This window comes from Parasteatoda tepidariorum, chromosome 2 (genome assembly GCF_043381705.1).
Source record: "Parasteatoda tepidariorum isolate YZ-2023 chromosome 2, CAS_Ptep_4.0, whole genome shotgun sequence".
Lineage (NCBI taxonomy): Eukaryota > Metazoa > Arthropoda > Arachnida > Araneae > Theridiidae > Parasteatoda > Parasteatoda tepidariorum.
The window spans coordinates 21,528,918-21,544,793 of NC_092205.1; the positions used below are offsets into that span (position 1 = coordinate 21,528,918).

The window sequence follows — 15,876 nt, forward strand, 5'->3', positions numbered from 1 at the left end:
TTGCTTGAATTGTAACAAAGTGTTAATTTAAGCCATGTTTTTTATACATATTTTTAGCTGCAAACCTTAGTACCTGCAGATGATAAGCAACATTGTAGACAGCCACAAATACTCACTAACTTAGAATCGGCTGTAAAAAATTATGGTCAAAATAAACCCACGCCAACATGGGAGTTTTCAGAGTCGAAGATATTCCACTTTTGGTGTAAACACTAGTGATTTTAGCATGCAATTTTGGTATTTAGAGCTTTCATAAAACCTTTAAATTGCATATAGAAGCTAGGTTTGGTGTTAACTTAAAAAAAGGTGTTAATTCGCACAACTTTTAGGATATTTTAACATCAAATTCGGAGAGATATTACTTAATTGTCTTTAGATTGTAGATGTTTCACTACATTAAAAATGTTATTTTGTAGTGCTTTACACACAGTTTTGTTATGCATTAACATTAAATTTTCTTAATTACAGTACGATATGAGTGATGATACACGTGAAAGTGAGTAAAGTTATTTTTACGATAAAATATACTTTAAAAAATTTTGTTGCATAGTGGTCACTATTTTTTCTGTTGAAATAAACTAAGTACATTTTTAAATACAGAAATGTAATTATAATGCAGAAAAAGTATATAAAATTGACAAAAAATCAATTGTTTGAAAGAATTAGTACGAATAAATTACTGAAAATATGCTTGTTTTTTAAACGAAATATTTTTGCAATAAAGTTTCATGATCACCAATGCTCATNATCCAATTTGATACTAATTTATTCGTGGATATAATTACATTTATTCGATATTTTAATACTTACTGACGATAGATTAGAACAAACATCAGTGTTTGGAGTATCGGGCAAATATATACCGGGCAATGGCACTTGACTTTAAAAAAACATCAGTGTAGGGTGTACCGGGCAAATGTATACCGGGCAGTGACACTTGACCTTAAAAAAACATCAGTGTAGGGTATACCGGGCAAACGTATACCGGGCAGTGGCACCGAACCTTAAAAAAACATCAGTGTAGGGTACACCGGGCAAATGTATACCGGGCAATGGCACTTAACCAGACCTAGTGCGACTAGACCTTTGTTTAATGTCCGAAATATATACTAGGTCCACTGCCATTTTTGCACAGCTTAAATATTTAAAAAAAATTAAACAAAGCGTTTGAATAAATTTTAAACTGATAACGAAATTATTGCTTTAAAATTTAAAAAATAATAATGAAAACTGCACCAGATAAGAGTAATTGAAGTAGTTGCTTAATACAGCGTATGTGCGGCAAAAAATTTTTAAAAAAATTATCCAGGTACGTCTAAAAGTGGATGAATATCCCAAGACACCTACTGTGTCAGAGAAACAGTAAATTAAAAAAGTGACCACATACACTACAAAAAATTATGGTTAACACCAAAACGCTAACATCAAAAGTGATGGCAACTATACGCCAAAATATTTTACTGTGTATAAAACAAGAAAAATTAATATATAATGCTTATATACTATGATTTTTTAAAAAAAATTAATTTTTTAATCAAATATAAAAATATTAAAAGATTTATGTAAAGCTCTTTGTGAGAATATAATTATCTATATTATAAAGCTAAAAATGAACATGCATGTTTTAATATTTTATTACCGTTTCTATAGAATGTTTACCCTTTGAGGCGAAAGAAAACTTTTACCTTTACTTGATCGATTTTAAACGAACCGTAGTCGTTTGATGGATTCTAAACTTAAGCCAAAAATGACGAAAATAGTTATGAATGGAGTGAATGCATTAGGTATCGGTGTAAGGTTTCTAATAAATTCGAGTTTAGATTAAACAACACCCTTTTACGTGTGTATGAATTTTTAATTCGTTATTAACTTAAAATAGAGCACGATTTTTGAAGTTTTTTACCACCGAATTCGGATAGGAATTGCGTCAATCTTTACAGTGTGTTGCAGTAAATTTCAGCGAATTCATTGGCCAACGCTCTCCAACATTGCTAAGTGTGTATGGGTACAATTACGATTGTTACAAGTATTTTCAATGCTTATTGAAGTTTTAGCTTGTAAGAATACTTTTTAACAAAATATGAACAGGAATAGAGTTCCGTTTTATTGCTGTTTTTATTAAGTTTTGTATTTATTAAGTCATTTCAAAAAACTCACTTGCAGAAAAATGCTTCGTCTTCATCTGTTATGTTAGATAAATTACACTGAAAAAAATATGTAAGCATTATAAAGATATAATACCTAATTAAATAAAATTTATGAATGAAATATAAATGCAATGCTTTTTTTTTGCTTGCATTGATTACGTATGATTCAGATGTTATGTATGTTACTAAATCATTGGGAAAGTCTTGGTTAGATGGGCATAAACGAAAAATTGTCTAAATTAATATATCCAATTATTTTTAATTGATTGCATCAGATGTAGTTACACAGGAAATAGTTTATTAATTGAGAGAAGGAGTAGTTTTTTTATGAAAATAAAAAAAAGGTAAAATTTTGAAGTCTATTTTATTCGGAGTTCAAATACTTTTCGTTAATTAAGTATTTCGTTCTTTTGTAATACACGCTGTTATAAATTCATTGGAAAAAATGGATAAATAACAATTTATTTAATTGCTATTTTACCAGGTTAAAACAAAACAGCTAAATAATCATAAATAAGATGATATTCTAAGTGCTTTCTGAGAGAAGAACTGCTTATTTACTGTTAACTAATACTGTTAAACAACCAGAATTTTATAGCACTGACTAGGACTCCCTAATCAAGCCCTTCAGTTATTAGCAGTTGCGTACCTATTACAGCTGAGCGATCAGATCTGCCAATCTCATGACCGATGGAATGGAGGTTCGAGCCCCGGAGTGGACACCAAATTATTTCCTCCATTCCCTTTAACACACGATGAGTTTCCATACCCCAATTTGTTAGCGTGAGTTATTAGAATACGATACTCTCATTCACGCATACACTACCCTACAATAAAAAGGAAGCACTTTCTACTTTTAATTGTTTTTATAAATTTCCCAAGAAAGACTTAACCAAACAGGTTTTAATAATGCCAGAAAATATTGAAAAAATGTAGAAATAACAAAGTGATCAAATAAAAATAAGCAATTAAACTAGAAGTCCAAAGCAATTAAACAATTAGAACAATTAGAAAAAAACAAGGCATTCCTAGCAATGGAGAAGATAATGAATTTAAATTTATAAACTTATCTGATTCTGCAGTCTCAGAATTTGATGAAGTTCAGTGTGTTGGCTTTAAAGAATAGTAGAACACCACAACCAAAAATTGCGAGTATATAAGATGCGTAAGGTGCTTCCATGACGCACGTACAAGCGTTCAAAACTTTTGCCAAAAATATGGTAAAATGTTTTCCGAGAGCGAAAGATCAAATCAAATTATTAGATTTGTTTATTCGATATATTTAATTTATTTCTCATGATAAAATGTATTCTTTTCCATTAATTGTTATCTACACATGGTTAACTGCATGACATGCGTTATTTTCTACATTTCTTTTTCCTTTACTGTACTAGATAACCGATTTTCCTCCACATTAAGGCTACTTGCAGGTTCCTTATCAAACAAGTGTTTTTTAAAATTTTGTTATGAATTTGTAATTATTTTTTGCTCAACATGGATAAGAATTTAAAATATACATTATTATTTCTTGTATTTTACTTTTAATACTGTTTTCGATTTAAAAAGAAGACTATGGAAATCTATTCTGAACAGTAAAAAATTCCGGATCACAAAACTTTATAAGTTACCGGCACATTCGGTGAATCATCCGTAAAATCTATTTTACCGTAGAATATTACACCGTAATTTTTACAGTAATATTTATTTAATTAGAGAGATTCTATGATTTTACGTTAATTATTTCAATAAAATTCAACGCTTATCACTTATTTTGAACCCTAACATGTTTCGAAAAAAATTGAATTTTATGATAAAAAGGATCGGCATCCAGTGTGACAGTGCTTGTAACCGTAATTTCGTTCGAATTTTTTACAGTGTAGACCTTACCACAATAGTTATAAGCAACGAATTCACTAATATAAAATACCATGTTTCGTCTGCTGAAACCACTGCTTTTTCATTTTGACCGAGCAGAAAAAGTAAATTTATATTTTTCTATTTTTAGTTTACCCACAGTTTTTTATTTGACATGATTAATAACATTTCAAATTATAGCTTTTATTACAAAAAAAAATCTCATTAAAATAGTCGTAAGAAAAAATTAAAAAAAAAACTGTCTTGCAACAAACAAATTTTACGCATTTCAAAAACTGCAGAAGGTGAGGTTACGTAAACACTTATCAAAGGATAACTTCTCAGAGAACTGTATTCAGTGTTAAATACATGGATACGCACAGCTGTACCAGAAATTGAAAGTTCGGTAAGAGTAAATTAAATTACCATAAATTTCTAAAACAGAATATCAAATCTCTTTTGAATACCAAAAATTTTTGAACACCCTTCCCCATACAAGTCTACCTAAAACAGGAAAGGCTCAATTAGTCAAGCCTCAATCTCTCATAACTTCTAAATTGCGAGTAGGGGAGAGTGGGGTCAATTGTAACAGGGTACGATTCTAACAGAGCAAAAATTTCGAGTGTCGGGTTCTAGATTTGGTTCCTAGGTAGCGCACAAGGTGTATTTAATAAATCTACTTGTACATCCCTGCTGGCAACCATTTTTATGTACTTTTGAAAGAGTTACATAACAAAAGATATTTTCACGCTACGTAAGTACTTTTTGGGTATTAGAATATGAAATTGGAACAAAGTAACTTTGTCTAAACAAATAAAAACTATTAAGCGAATAAATAAGTGGACACCTTAATTAACATTTCAATAAAAAAAATTTTTTNGTATACCCTACACTGATGTTTTTTTAAGGTCAAGTGCCACTGCCCGGTATACCCTACACTGATGTTTTTTAAGGTTAAGTGCCACTGCCCGGCATACATTTGCCCTGTATACCCTACACTGATGTTTTTTTAAGGTCAAGTGCCACTGCCCGGTATACCCTACACTGATGTTTTTTAAGGTTAAGTGCCACTGCCCGGCATACATTTGCCCTGTATACCCTACACTGATGTTTTTTTAAGGTCAAGTGCCACTGCCCGGTATACCCTACACTGATGTTTTTTAAGGTTAAGTGCCACTGCCCGGCATACATTTGCCCTGTATACCCTACACTGATGTTTTTTTAAGGTCAAGTGCCACTGCCCGGTATACCCTACACTGATGTTTTTTAAGGTTAAGTGCCACTGCCCGGCATACATTTGCCCTGTATACCCTACACTGATGTTTTTTTAAGGTCAAGTGCCACTGCCCGGTATACCCTACACTGATGTTTTTTAAGGTTAAGTGCCACTGCCCGGCATACATTTGCCCTGTATACCCTACACTGATGTTTTTTTAAGGTCAAGTGCCACTGCCCGGTATACCCTACACTGATGTTTTTTAAGGTTAAGTGCCACTGCCCGGCATACATTTGCCCGGTATACCCTACACTGATGTTTTTTTAAGGTTAAGTGCCACTGCCCGGTATACCCTGCACTGATGTTTTTTAAGGTTAAGTGCCACTGCCCGGTATACATTTGCCCGGTATACCCTACACTGATGGTTTTTTTTAAATCAAGGGCCATTGCCCGGTATATATTTGCCCGATACTCCAAACACTGAAGTTTCTTCTAATCTACCGTCAGTAAGTATTAAAATATAGAATAAATATAAATATATCAAATAAATATAATAATATTAACAAATAAATTAATATAAAATTGGATATAACAAATATTTCGGACATTCACCAAAGATTGTTGATTGATGAATGATTGTTGCATGGATTGTAGAATGATTGTTGCCATTCTCCGGTGAAAGTCAGAAATAAGGGTATTTAGCAATTATTTCGGACATACACTAAGTGACTACGTAAATGTTGACATTCACCGGTGAATGTCGACATTCTCCAGATTTCGGTTATTCGCCGTAACATATACACTACCCTACAATAATAAAGAAGCACTTTCCACTTTTGATTGTTTTTTTTTTAAAATTTCCCAAGAAAGAATTAAGATTACTTTGTAACTTTAGAGGTAATTCGTTGCTGCAATTTTTCATATTTAACAACAAATTTCATCCTATCAACAAATTGCAATCATATTTAGCAACAAGATGCTTTAGAGACCGACAGTAAATAAATTGCGTAATAAACAAGTATTTTAGAACACCCTATGCCAGAAAATCAAGTAATAAGCTTGTAACTTTGAGTCCTATTTGCAATAATTGTATGAAATTTCATAAATCTAGTTTAAATATTTACGAAAATAAAGACATTTTTATAAGAAAATATGAGTTTTTATCTTATGTTTTTGTGTAATAACTTTAAAAGTATACACTAAAATCAAGCAAATTCTTTTGAGCAAATAAAAGATAAAGAAAGCTCAAGACAATTTCATTTTGTACTATTAAACAAAATTTATTGAAAATGAAATCAGCACTTTTGTGGATAATCCCCCACAAAAGTATGTTTTCCTTCCTTAAACCATCACAGTTTGGGTGATTATTGTAAAGTATTATCATTTGCTTTTAAATGTCTTTTGATTCAAAATCAAATTTGTTTAAAATCTCTTATTTTAAAATAAATACAAAAACTACGTAGAAAATAGTTAAAATTTTTCGATGGATAATCATACTTTTTTCATTAGTTGCGAAATACGATTAACTACAAATTTATGAACTTTTATTTTTAATTTTTCCACCCATGCGAAATATAAAAGAACTACTTTAAGTAGCAATATTTTTCGTAAATTTTTACGACTTTGTTTTGTAACTAAGCAATGTTTTTGTAACTAATTTTTAATTGGTCTATAAATTTCGCTTCATTTTATTAAATATTTTTAAAATTATAGCAAAAAATTTTAATTTTTTATAAAATTGTCCATATATTCATAAATATTTAAGTTAGGCTTCTGAAATTTTATGCAGTTCTTGCTCGAGACAACTAAAGTAATACAAGTTACAAGTTCATTACTTAATTTCCAGTCTCAGGATTTACAAAAATATTCAATTTCTTTTGTAATTTATTGTCGGTTGTAGAAATCTATTAAAGTTTTAAACTTTATTGCTAAGTATAAAAAATCGCTTGAGCAACCTATAAAATTATAAATATACCCCCAAGTATTTCTTGCAAAATTTTGAAAAAAGTTAAAAACTGAAAATGTCTCTTCCATCATTAGAGGGCAGGTACAGTCATGCGAAATTTAAAAAAGTGGAAATTTAAAATGTACCAAACAGATTTTAATAATACCAAAAAATATTGAAAAAATGTAGAAGGAACAAAGTGATTAAATAAAAATAAGCAATTAAACAATTAGAAGAAAAAAACAAGGCATTCCTAGCAAAGGAGAAGAAAATTAATTTAAATTTATAAACTTATCATATTCTACAGACTTAAAATTTGATTGAAGATCAGTGTGTTGGATTTAAGGAATAGTAGAACACCACAACCAAAAATTGCGAGTATATAAGATGCGTAAGGTGCTTCCATGGCCTACGTACAAGCGTTCAAAAGTTTTGCCAAAAATATGGTAAAATGTTTTTCGAGAGCGAAAGATCAAATCAAATTATTAGATTTGTTTATTCGATATATATAGTTTATTTCTCATGATAAAATGTATCCTTTTCCATTAATTGTTATCTACAAATTGTTAACTGCATGACATGTGTTATTTTCTACATTTCTTTTTCCTTTACCATACTGGATAACCGATTCTCCTCCACATTATTGCTACTTGCAGGTTCCTTATCAAGCAAGTTTTTTTTTAAAATTTTGTTACGAATGTATAATTATTTTTTGCTCAACATGCATAAGAATTTAAAACATACACTATTATTTCTTGTATTTTACTTTTAATACTGTTTTCGATTTTTTTAAAAAAAAGACTATGGAAATCTATTCCACACTGTAAAAAATTCCGGATCATAAGACTTTATAAGTTACCGGCACCTTCGGCGAATCATCCGTAAAATCTATTTTACCGTAAAATATTACACCGTAATTTTTACAGTAATATTTAGTTAATTAGAGAGATTCTATGATTTTACGTTAATTATTACAGTAAAAATCAACGTTTATCACATATTTTGAACCGTAACATGTTCCGAAAAAAATTTAATTTTATGATAAAAAGGATCGGCATCCGGTGTGACAGTGCTTGTAACCGTAATTTCGTTCGAATTTTTTACATTGTAGACCTTACCAATATAGTTATAAGCAACGAATTCACTAATTCAAAGAACCATATTTTATCTCCTGAAACCACTGTTTTTCATTTTGACCGAGCAGAAAAAGTAAATTTGTATTTTTCGATTTTTAGTTTACCAACTGTCTTTTATTTGTTATGATTAATAACATTCCAAATTATAGTTTTTATTACAAAAAAAAAATCTCATTAAAATAGTTGTTAGAAAAAATTAAAAATTAAGAAAAAAACTGTCTTCAACAAACTGATTTCACCCATTTCAAAAACTGTAGAAGGTGAGGTTACGTAAACACTTATCAAAGGATAACGCCTCAGAGAACTGTATTCACAACTGCACCAGAAATTAAAAGTGCGGTAAGAGTAAAGTAAATTACCATAAATTTCTAAAATAGAATATCAAATCTCTTTTGAGTACCAAAAACTTTTGAACACCCTTCCCCATACAAATCTACCTAACTCCCCATACAAGTATACCTTAAACAGTCAAGCCTTAATTTCTAAAATGCGAGTTACTCTTACTTTAACAAAGCTTAATATAATGCTTCCGAAACAGTTTCCAACCCCCCCCCCCCCATCTGAATATTTCCAATAACCAACCAGAACTTGAGTCTGAATTAAAAAATAATGACAAATACAATTACGGGAAACAAAAGTCATATAACTTACCGGTACGTCCCCTTCACGAAAAATTTTTGCTTCATATGTTTTTTCACTGGAAAAATAAAACAAGCAAACTTTAATTTGATAATGAAATGTGTACATACTTTAATATTATTTTTCATTATAAATTTTAGGTTTTTAAAAATGACTTACAAAAACAAACAAAAAATTAAGATACACAGTTTAATAGTTAATAAAATTTAAGTAGTTATTTAAAAATTTAATGATTCAAATTTAACCTACTAACGGTTCTGCACGTAAAAAGTGGTATTTTAAACGTCTTCTCTGCCTAGCAAAACCGGTTATTCCATGTTAATAGATTGGGGAATAGTGTATAGGGGAGAAACGTTGGTTCTAGTATTTTATTGTATTTATTCGTTCTAGTATTTTATTGTAACCATGATGTAGTTTTGTTTTGTGTAGCTGGCATTTTCAGTGGAAAATTAGTTTGTTTGTATCCTGCATGTCTTCATATCTGTCTTTGTGTTAAGTAAGAAATATATTGTGAGAGAATTGAAAATCTTCGTGAAGAATCTATGCTGAAGAATCAAACCTATATAGAATGTATCATTTAAGAGTATGGATTCTTGACGGGCTTGGCTTACTGGAAAGAGAATGGAAAGAACTGTTGCTAACGCAAACAAATTCCACGCTTCAACAACAAATTAGGATCGAGATATCCACACAGCGTCACTTGCTGAAATCCCTTTCATAAATTTAAAATTATTAGATTCAAATTTATTCAGAGAATTTTTTTTCTTCTGTAAGTTAAAATAAAACAAAAAATATATTTTTTGAAATCGAAACGAACCTAAACGATATATTCTTTTGGGCTTCAAAATTGTAAATATTATTCTGTTTCCAGATTGGTGGAAAGTAAATGCAAAAGGGAAATAAATAAAAATAATAATGCTAAATTTTATTACTTACAAGCAAGATTTTCTACCACAACGGTTTATACATCTTTCTTTAATCGGATCCAAATTTATTTTTTGTGATAATTGCCCTATGTAAGGATAAAAAAATATATTAGATAATATTATGATTTATTGTTTTTAAACTATCTTAAAGACACATGATAAAACCTACAGAAAATGGAACGATAGCGAAAAAATTCTCTGTGAAGATAATATAAGAAAAATGGTTGCAATGATGCATTGTAAAAAAAAATTGCTGTAATTTTTACTGCAGCTCTAATTGTATTTCTTAGAGCACCGGTGTTGTAACGATAAATGGAATCAGTTTTTCCAGCGCAATCAGTTTTTATTTTCAGTCACGTGTGCTGGAAAACCAATCGGAACTATTTCTTCCGACAAAACCGTTTGCTGCCATTTTTATTCAATTTTAAAACAATCCACGTGGTTTGCTCGTATTCTTACTTATTATTACTCGTATATTTACTATTAATTATATTATTCACCGAAGAGCCATTACATTATGACCACCCTCCATCCTATAACAATGGGCTCGCCCAGGTTTTCATGGTTTCTCGCCCAGGAGCAATGTTTTCATGGGGCACATTAGGACCCATAATTCTCATAGAACAATCCCTGACGTCTGTAAGCTACTTGAACATAGTTACAGACCAGGTTCACTCATTCATTGGAACAGTCTTTCCTGCTGGGGATGGTGTTTACCAACAGGATAATGCACCATGTCATAAGGGTCGAATCGACATGGATTGGTTCGAGGAACATTCATGTGACTTTCAAGTCATGTCTTGGCCCCCAAATTCACCTGATCTTAATCCAATAGAGCATTTGTGGTCCTACTTGGAAAACCAAATTCGTGCTACCGCGCTACCCCCTCGCAATGTGAGAGAATTGTAGGACCAGTTGGTGAGCGCTTGATCGTATGTAATCGGTCATAATGTAATCGGGGTATATTTTATATATATTATTTTATTTTGTATTAGAAAAGCGGTAACGGGTGAAAATAAATTGAATTCTGTTGAAGCTGTTAGAATTCCACTGTAAAGCCCAAATTTGATTTATGAAACTGAGAAACTTAAAAAAGAACATGTGTTATTTGAAAAATGCTACAAGATGAATATACTTATGACAAGATTTATTATTGTTCAAGATAATTGTACAGATAGTATAAAGGGAGTTTTTATTTCTATCCATAATTTTTTGAATAATAATTGTTTAAAATGCAGTATTTATATTTTTACAACGATTAATTATGGCTTTAAAATGATTAAATTCTTCCATGCCTTTAGATTTTAGCAGTACTCTGGTTGTAAGGTTTCGAGCTTTAACTCTATTCTCAATTTGTATTTTATGAGGTTACCGCATAAGGCATTCAATAAATATTCGATCATCTTCGATATTAAATGATAACGGATGATATATATCATCGTTATTTGTTTCCAAAGTATAAGTTTATTTTTTTGTGATAATATCCCGTTAGTTAAGCTTTTTAAACCTATATTACTGTCAGTATGTAGTGTTTTTATGTGTATTAAAGCATAAGCGCTTCAAAGTAGCTGAAATATTCCCCACAAAATTGTATTGTATTGCTACTGGCTTTGTCAGGAAATGCTTAACTCCGGAATAAAGAAAATAACGAATAATCAAATCAAAGCAAATTTAAATAACATTTTTTTATATATTATTGAAGATGTAAAATTGGGATATTAATAAAGAACAATCAAATTGTATCGTTTTCTTTTCAAGAAATTCAAATAATGTGTAAAATAAATTGCTCTTTTGATAGAAAATTTGAAGACCGCAAAATATTAAAACAAAATAAGAATGCTGTAAAAAGAGCTCCCCTTCTTGCTGTTATAAATTAAAAAGTGCTAAATAGGGAATTCAATAATCATTTTAATAACGAAAAAAAAATCACGGCTAACTCGTATAGCCAAGAAAACTCGGTTAAGGCTAAGAATATAAAAACGGAAAGAAAAAGAGTAGATTTAAATGTAATATATTTAATAAATACAAAAGTTATACGAGCACACAACATACGATTCATATTATAATTAAAAAGTCTATTTAAAAACACTTAAAGAGGATATTTTACGAAAATTAAAGAGTTTTTACCCAAAAAAGTCCTTAATCGATTTTTGTTTTACGAGGCTCATCTATATTTATTGGCAGGAACATATTTATTGGCAATAAGTACAGCAATGTTTCAGCTATTTTTTAACATAGCCACCACCAGAATTGAGACACTTGTAGTATTGTGGGATCTATTTTTGTATCCCAATGTCGTAGAGCTCTGCTACCTGTGAATGGAATCAGCGTGTGACAAACGTCTTCAGCTCTTCGTCGTTGCCAAAATTCTCACCTGCGGACAGGAATTTCTTGACGTGCAAGAAAACGGGTAAATCGCTGGGAGCAAGATGAGGGCAGTAAGGTGGATGATCAAACAAATCCGAGTCAAATTTCGTCAAAACAGCTGATGTGCGTCGAACTGTATGTGGACGAGCATTGTCATGGAGGAGCACAGCTCATGCATTAAGCATTACACGCCTCTTGTTTTCAATGGCACGTCGCAATTTCCGCAGTGTTTCACAGTAACGGTCAGCGTTTACTGTTTCACCACGTGGTTCCATTCACAGGCGGCAGAGTTCTACGTCAGAGGGATACAAAAGTTGATTCCATGGTACGACAAGTGTCTCAGTTTTGATGGTGGCTATGTTAAAAAATAGCTGAAGCATCGCTGTACTTGTTGCCAATAAATATGTTCCTGAAAGTATGAGTTCTTTCTTTTAAAAAAAAATAGGGAAACTTACTTTTTGGATGAGCCTCGTACTTTACCTTGGCGCTTTTCTGGCAGCAATGTTTCACCCTTTTTTTATTGATAACAGGAAGGCTGGTGTCGCTTTTTCTTGTTGTTCTATATATTCAATAGTTCGATAGCTTTCAGTCCATCTGTTCAAAAGTCCTACGCTCTCAAAGGGGCGAGAAATTTCCCGGCCAACTGCTTGTTGGCCAAATGATGGAGTTGTCCAGCACAGCGTTGGCGCGCTGAATACGACCCCGACGTCTGTGGGATGGGTAGAGATGCGAGTCGATAAAAAGCATCGTACTACCCATCAGAAAGGAGGGGCCAAAATTTTGGACTCGAAAAACCACTCTCTAGGGGTTTCCCTAGGGAACAAAGGCTGGATCCAGCTCAGATAACCATGCTATCGCATGCGAGGTCGTGCAGAAGATCCCCCGACATCAGTGTGGCGGGCGGGCCCGTTGTCGATAAAAGACGGGGCTGATTAACGTCTAGGTCCGGGATCGCGGCTGTGGAATAGCCGGATTAGTAACCACACTGAACCACTAATGAGTTAAGGGTCTCTAGTAGACCTATGATTCAGGTGACGTGCTGGCGGACTGTTCAAAAGTCCTTAATCATTTTTTGTTTTACTTTACATTGGCGCTTTTCTGGCAGCAATGTTTCGCCCTTTTTTTATTGATAACAGGAAGGCTGGTGTCACTTTTTCTTGTTGTTCTATATATTCAATAGTTTGATAGCTTTTAGTCTATCTGTCCAAAAGTTCTTAATAGTTTTTTGTTTTACTTTACATTGGCGCCTTTCTGGCAGCAATGTTTCGCCCTTTTTTTTACTGATAACAGGAAGGCTGGTGTTGCTTTTTCTTGTTGTTCTATATATTCAATAATTCGACAGCTTTCAGTCCATCTGTATAAAATATTTTTGAATGTTGATTTTCATCGTCACTGTCTTCAACATCTTCGCTAGATTCATTTTCATTACTGACGATATTAACGATCATTTCATCGGACTCTACTGCATTTATGAAACAAGAACTGTCGACTTTGCGTTGCATTTTTTTAAAAGAATCTTTTGTCCTACAGTAATTATATATACNTTACAGATTTGTGTGTGATTTTGTAGAGTTGATTAATATCGATTTATAGGCCAATTTCCTTTTTTTTTTCACTCCGCTTTTATTCAGCTTGCAAAAAATAAAATTTAATTAAATTAAAGATTGCTCATACCTGGGCACATTGCTTCCTCGTGAGGTATAGGAAAATCATAAGGAATGCAAGAATTCATTGATTTTAATGTAACCAAAACACAACGGTAGAAACAATCCTAAAAATTAAAAAAAAAAAGAAATTTTTAAATTTTTAATCCTTAATTCATTAATAGGTTCGAAAATGTAATGATTGTTAATCGAGGAAAATAATTAAAAAAATAAACAAATAAAATAAAAAATAAATAAAAAACGATTTAATTTAAGAAAATCACGTTTATTTGATTTGAAGATAAAAACTAAATGTTAAAGTAAAAATTAGAATACAAGATTTAAAAGATAAAGTGAAATTCAAAACTAAATTACTAAGTGAGGATTCAAAATATTAAATACGATTTTAAGTTAAATAAAATCAGATGAATCAAAGCGTCTTAAAGAAGAAGTACCCTAAATAAGAACCTCATACTCGTTTAATTGCATGAATAAGCAAGGAAACGATAACAAACCATAATTGGAATTATCTTCAAGTTAAATTCAGCAAATAAACAAGTTCTGCTATTTTTTATCTCAACAGTCTCAATAGTGATTCTCGTTAGACTTTAATAATATTTTAGTATTTCACTATTTAAACGTTGAATCACTTTTAATTTATTATTAACAATGAACCTAAAACTAAGCATTAAAAGCAGCAATTATGAAAACAGATGCTGGTGAAAATATTATAAAAACTTAATTTAAAAGATTTTGATTTTTTTTCCGCTTAGATATTCCATAATTTGTTTTATTTAAATTAATTTATTTCTAATGACACTTAGACAAGTCAGATTCGCCAGCTATTTACGAATTAAGACAGGAAGGCGCTCCTTGTGCTTGACAAGAAAACGCCCCGTAAGGGTAAAAGTACGTATTAGCTAAGAATTCCATTGGTAGATGGCAGCACCACTCATTCGTGCTGCTACTGACTCAATTTGGATACACATCCGAAAGGGAAGGGAATTTTCTCTGGCCAAGGGCGCCGGCAGAATAATATAAAAGAGGATGCAACCCTCTAACAAACTACCCCCCTCCCCCAAATTTTTTTTAAATATTCTGTTATTACATTTTGTTTTGTTATTACATGTACTTTCATCTGTTAATTCTTTTCAAGATACATTTCTTCATTGTTAACAAGATATTTAAAAAAAAGTACGAATTTATGTGGTACGAAATGTGGAGGAATAGTGAAAATTCTTATGAATCCCTCGAATACATCGATTTAGTTATTGAGGCCACACCGTTTTATCTAGCTGTAGCGGAGGCAATCAAAATTGGCCTAACTCTTGGCCTCAGCTACTACTTGCACTATTGAACGCACTTTTAGTACAATGCGACACACCAAAATATGGAATCGGTCTACAATGCCTCACGAGAGATTAAGTAGTTATGCTCAGTGTGCATAAGAAAAGAATCAAAGATAACTCAGAATTCATTGAACAAAAGCAGATTTAGACAGCTAACAAGACGATTGCAAATCTTGCTTGATTAAACATTTTTTTAATTATTACGTATCAATAATTACTTAATTATTTGTTTTCGAATGAAAATATTTTTAATAAAAATTTTTTATACTCTATAATTGTTTATAAATAAAGCCAGGGGGGTGCAAGTGCACCCCCTTGCACCCCGCTGCCGGCGCCCTTGTCTCTGGCTCACTTATTCCACAAAGTTGCTAGTCGGTGGACCTGAACTGAGTTCAGGATCGAATTCCGGCCACCGTGGACTGGTTTCTGAGCCATTAAGATACCAATGACCCTTATTTAAATATAATACAATCAACGTATTTTTAATTTATTTTTTTATATTTTTGTCAATTAAACATTTGGAATCAAGCACTATGAGAAGTGGACAATTATGATTAAATCCTTCATTTGTATGAGAATAACTTAAAAGCAGAATTAGTTAAAATAGCAGGCGGCAGTAGTTGCGACACTCACTACATAATATATATATATATA

The 15,876-nt window shown here is 31.6% G+C and overlaps 1 protein-coding gene across 1 annotated transcript in view; it reads right to left on the reverse strand.

Moving 5' to 3' along the window:
- The window catches only part of LOC107445748 (uncharacterized), a 42,596-nt gene that overhangs the window by 24,274 nt on the left and 2,446 nt on the right, over positions 1-15,876 (reverse strand). Inside the window, exons 4-5 of the mRNA XM_071187840.1 lie at positions 13,905-14,001; positions 12,204-12,363 (exon numbers count right to left, since the gene is read on the reverse strand). Of these exons, the coding sequence (XP_071043941.1) occupies positions 12,204-12,363; positions 13,905-14,001 (257 nt within the window). The remainder of the gene's footprint in view (positions 1-12,203; positions 12,364-13,904; positions 14,002-15,876) is intronic.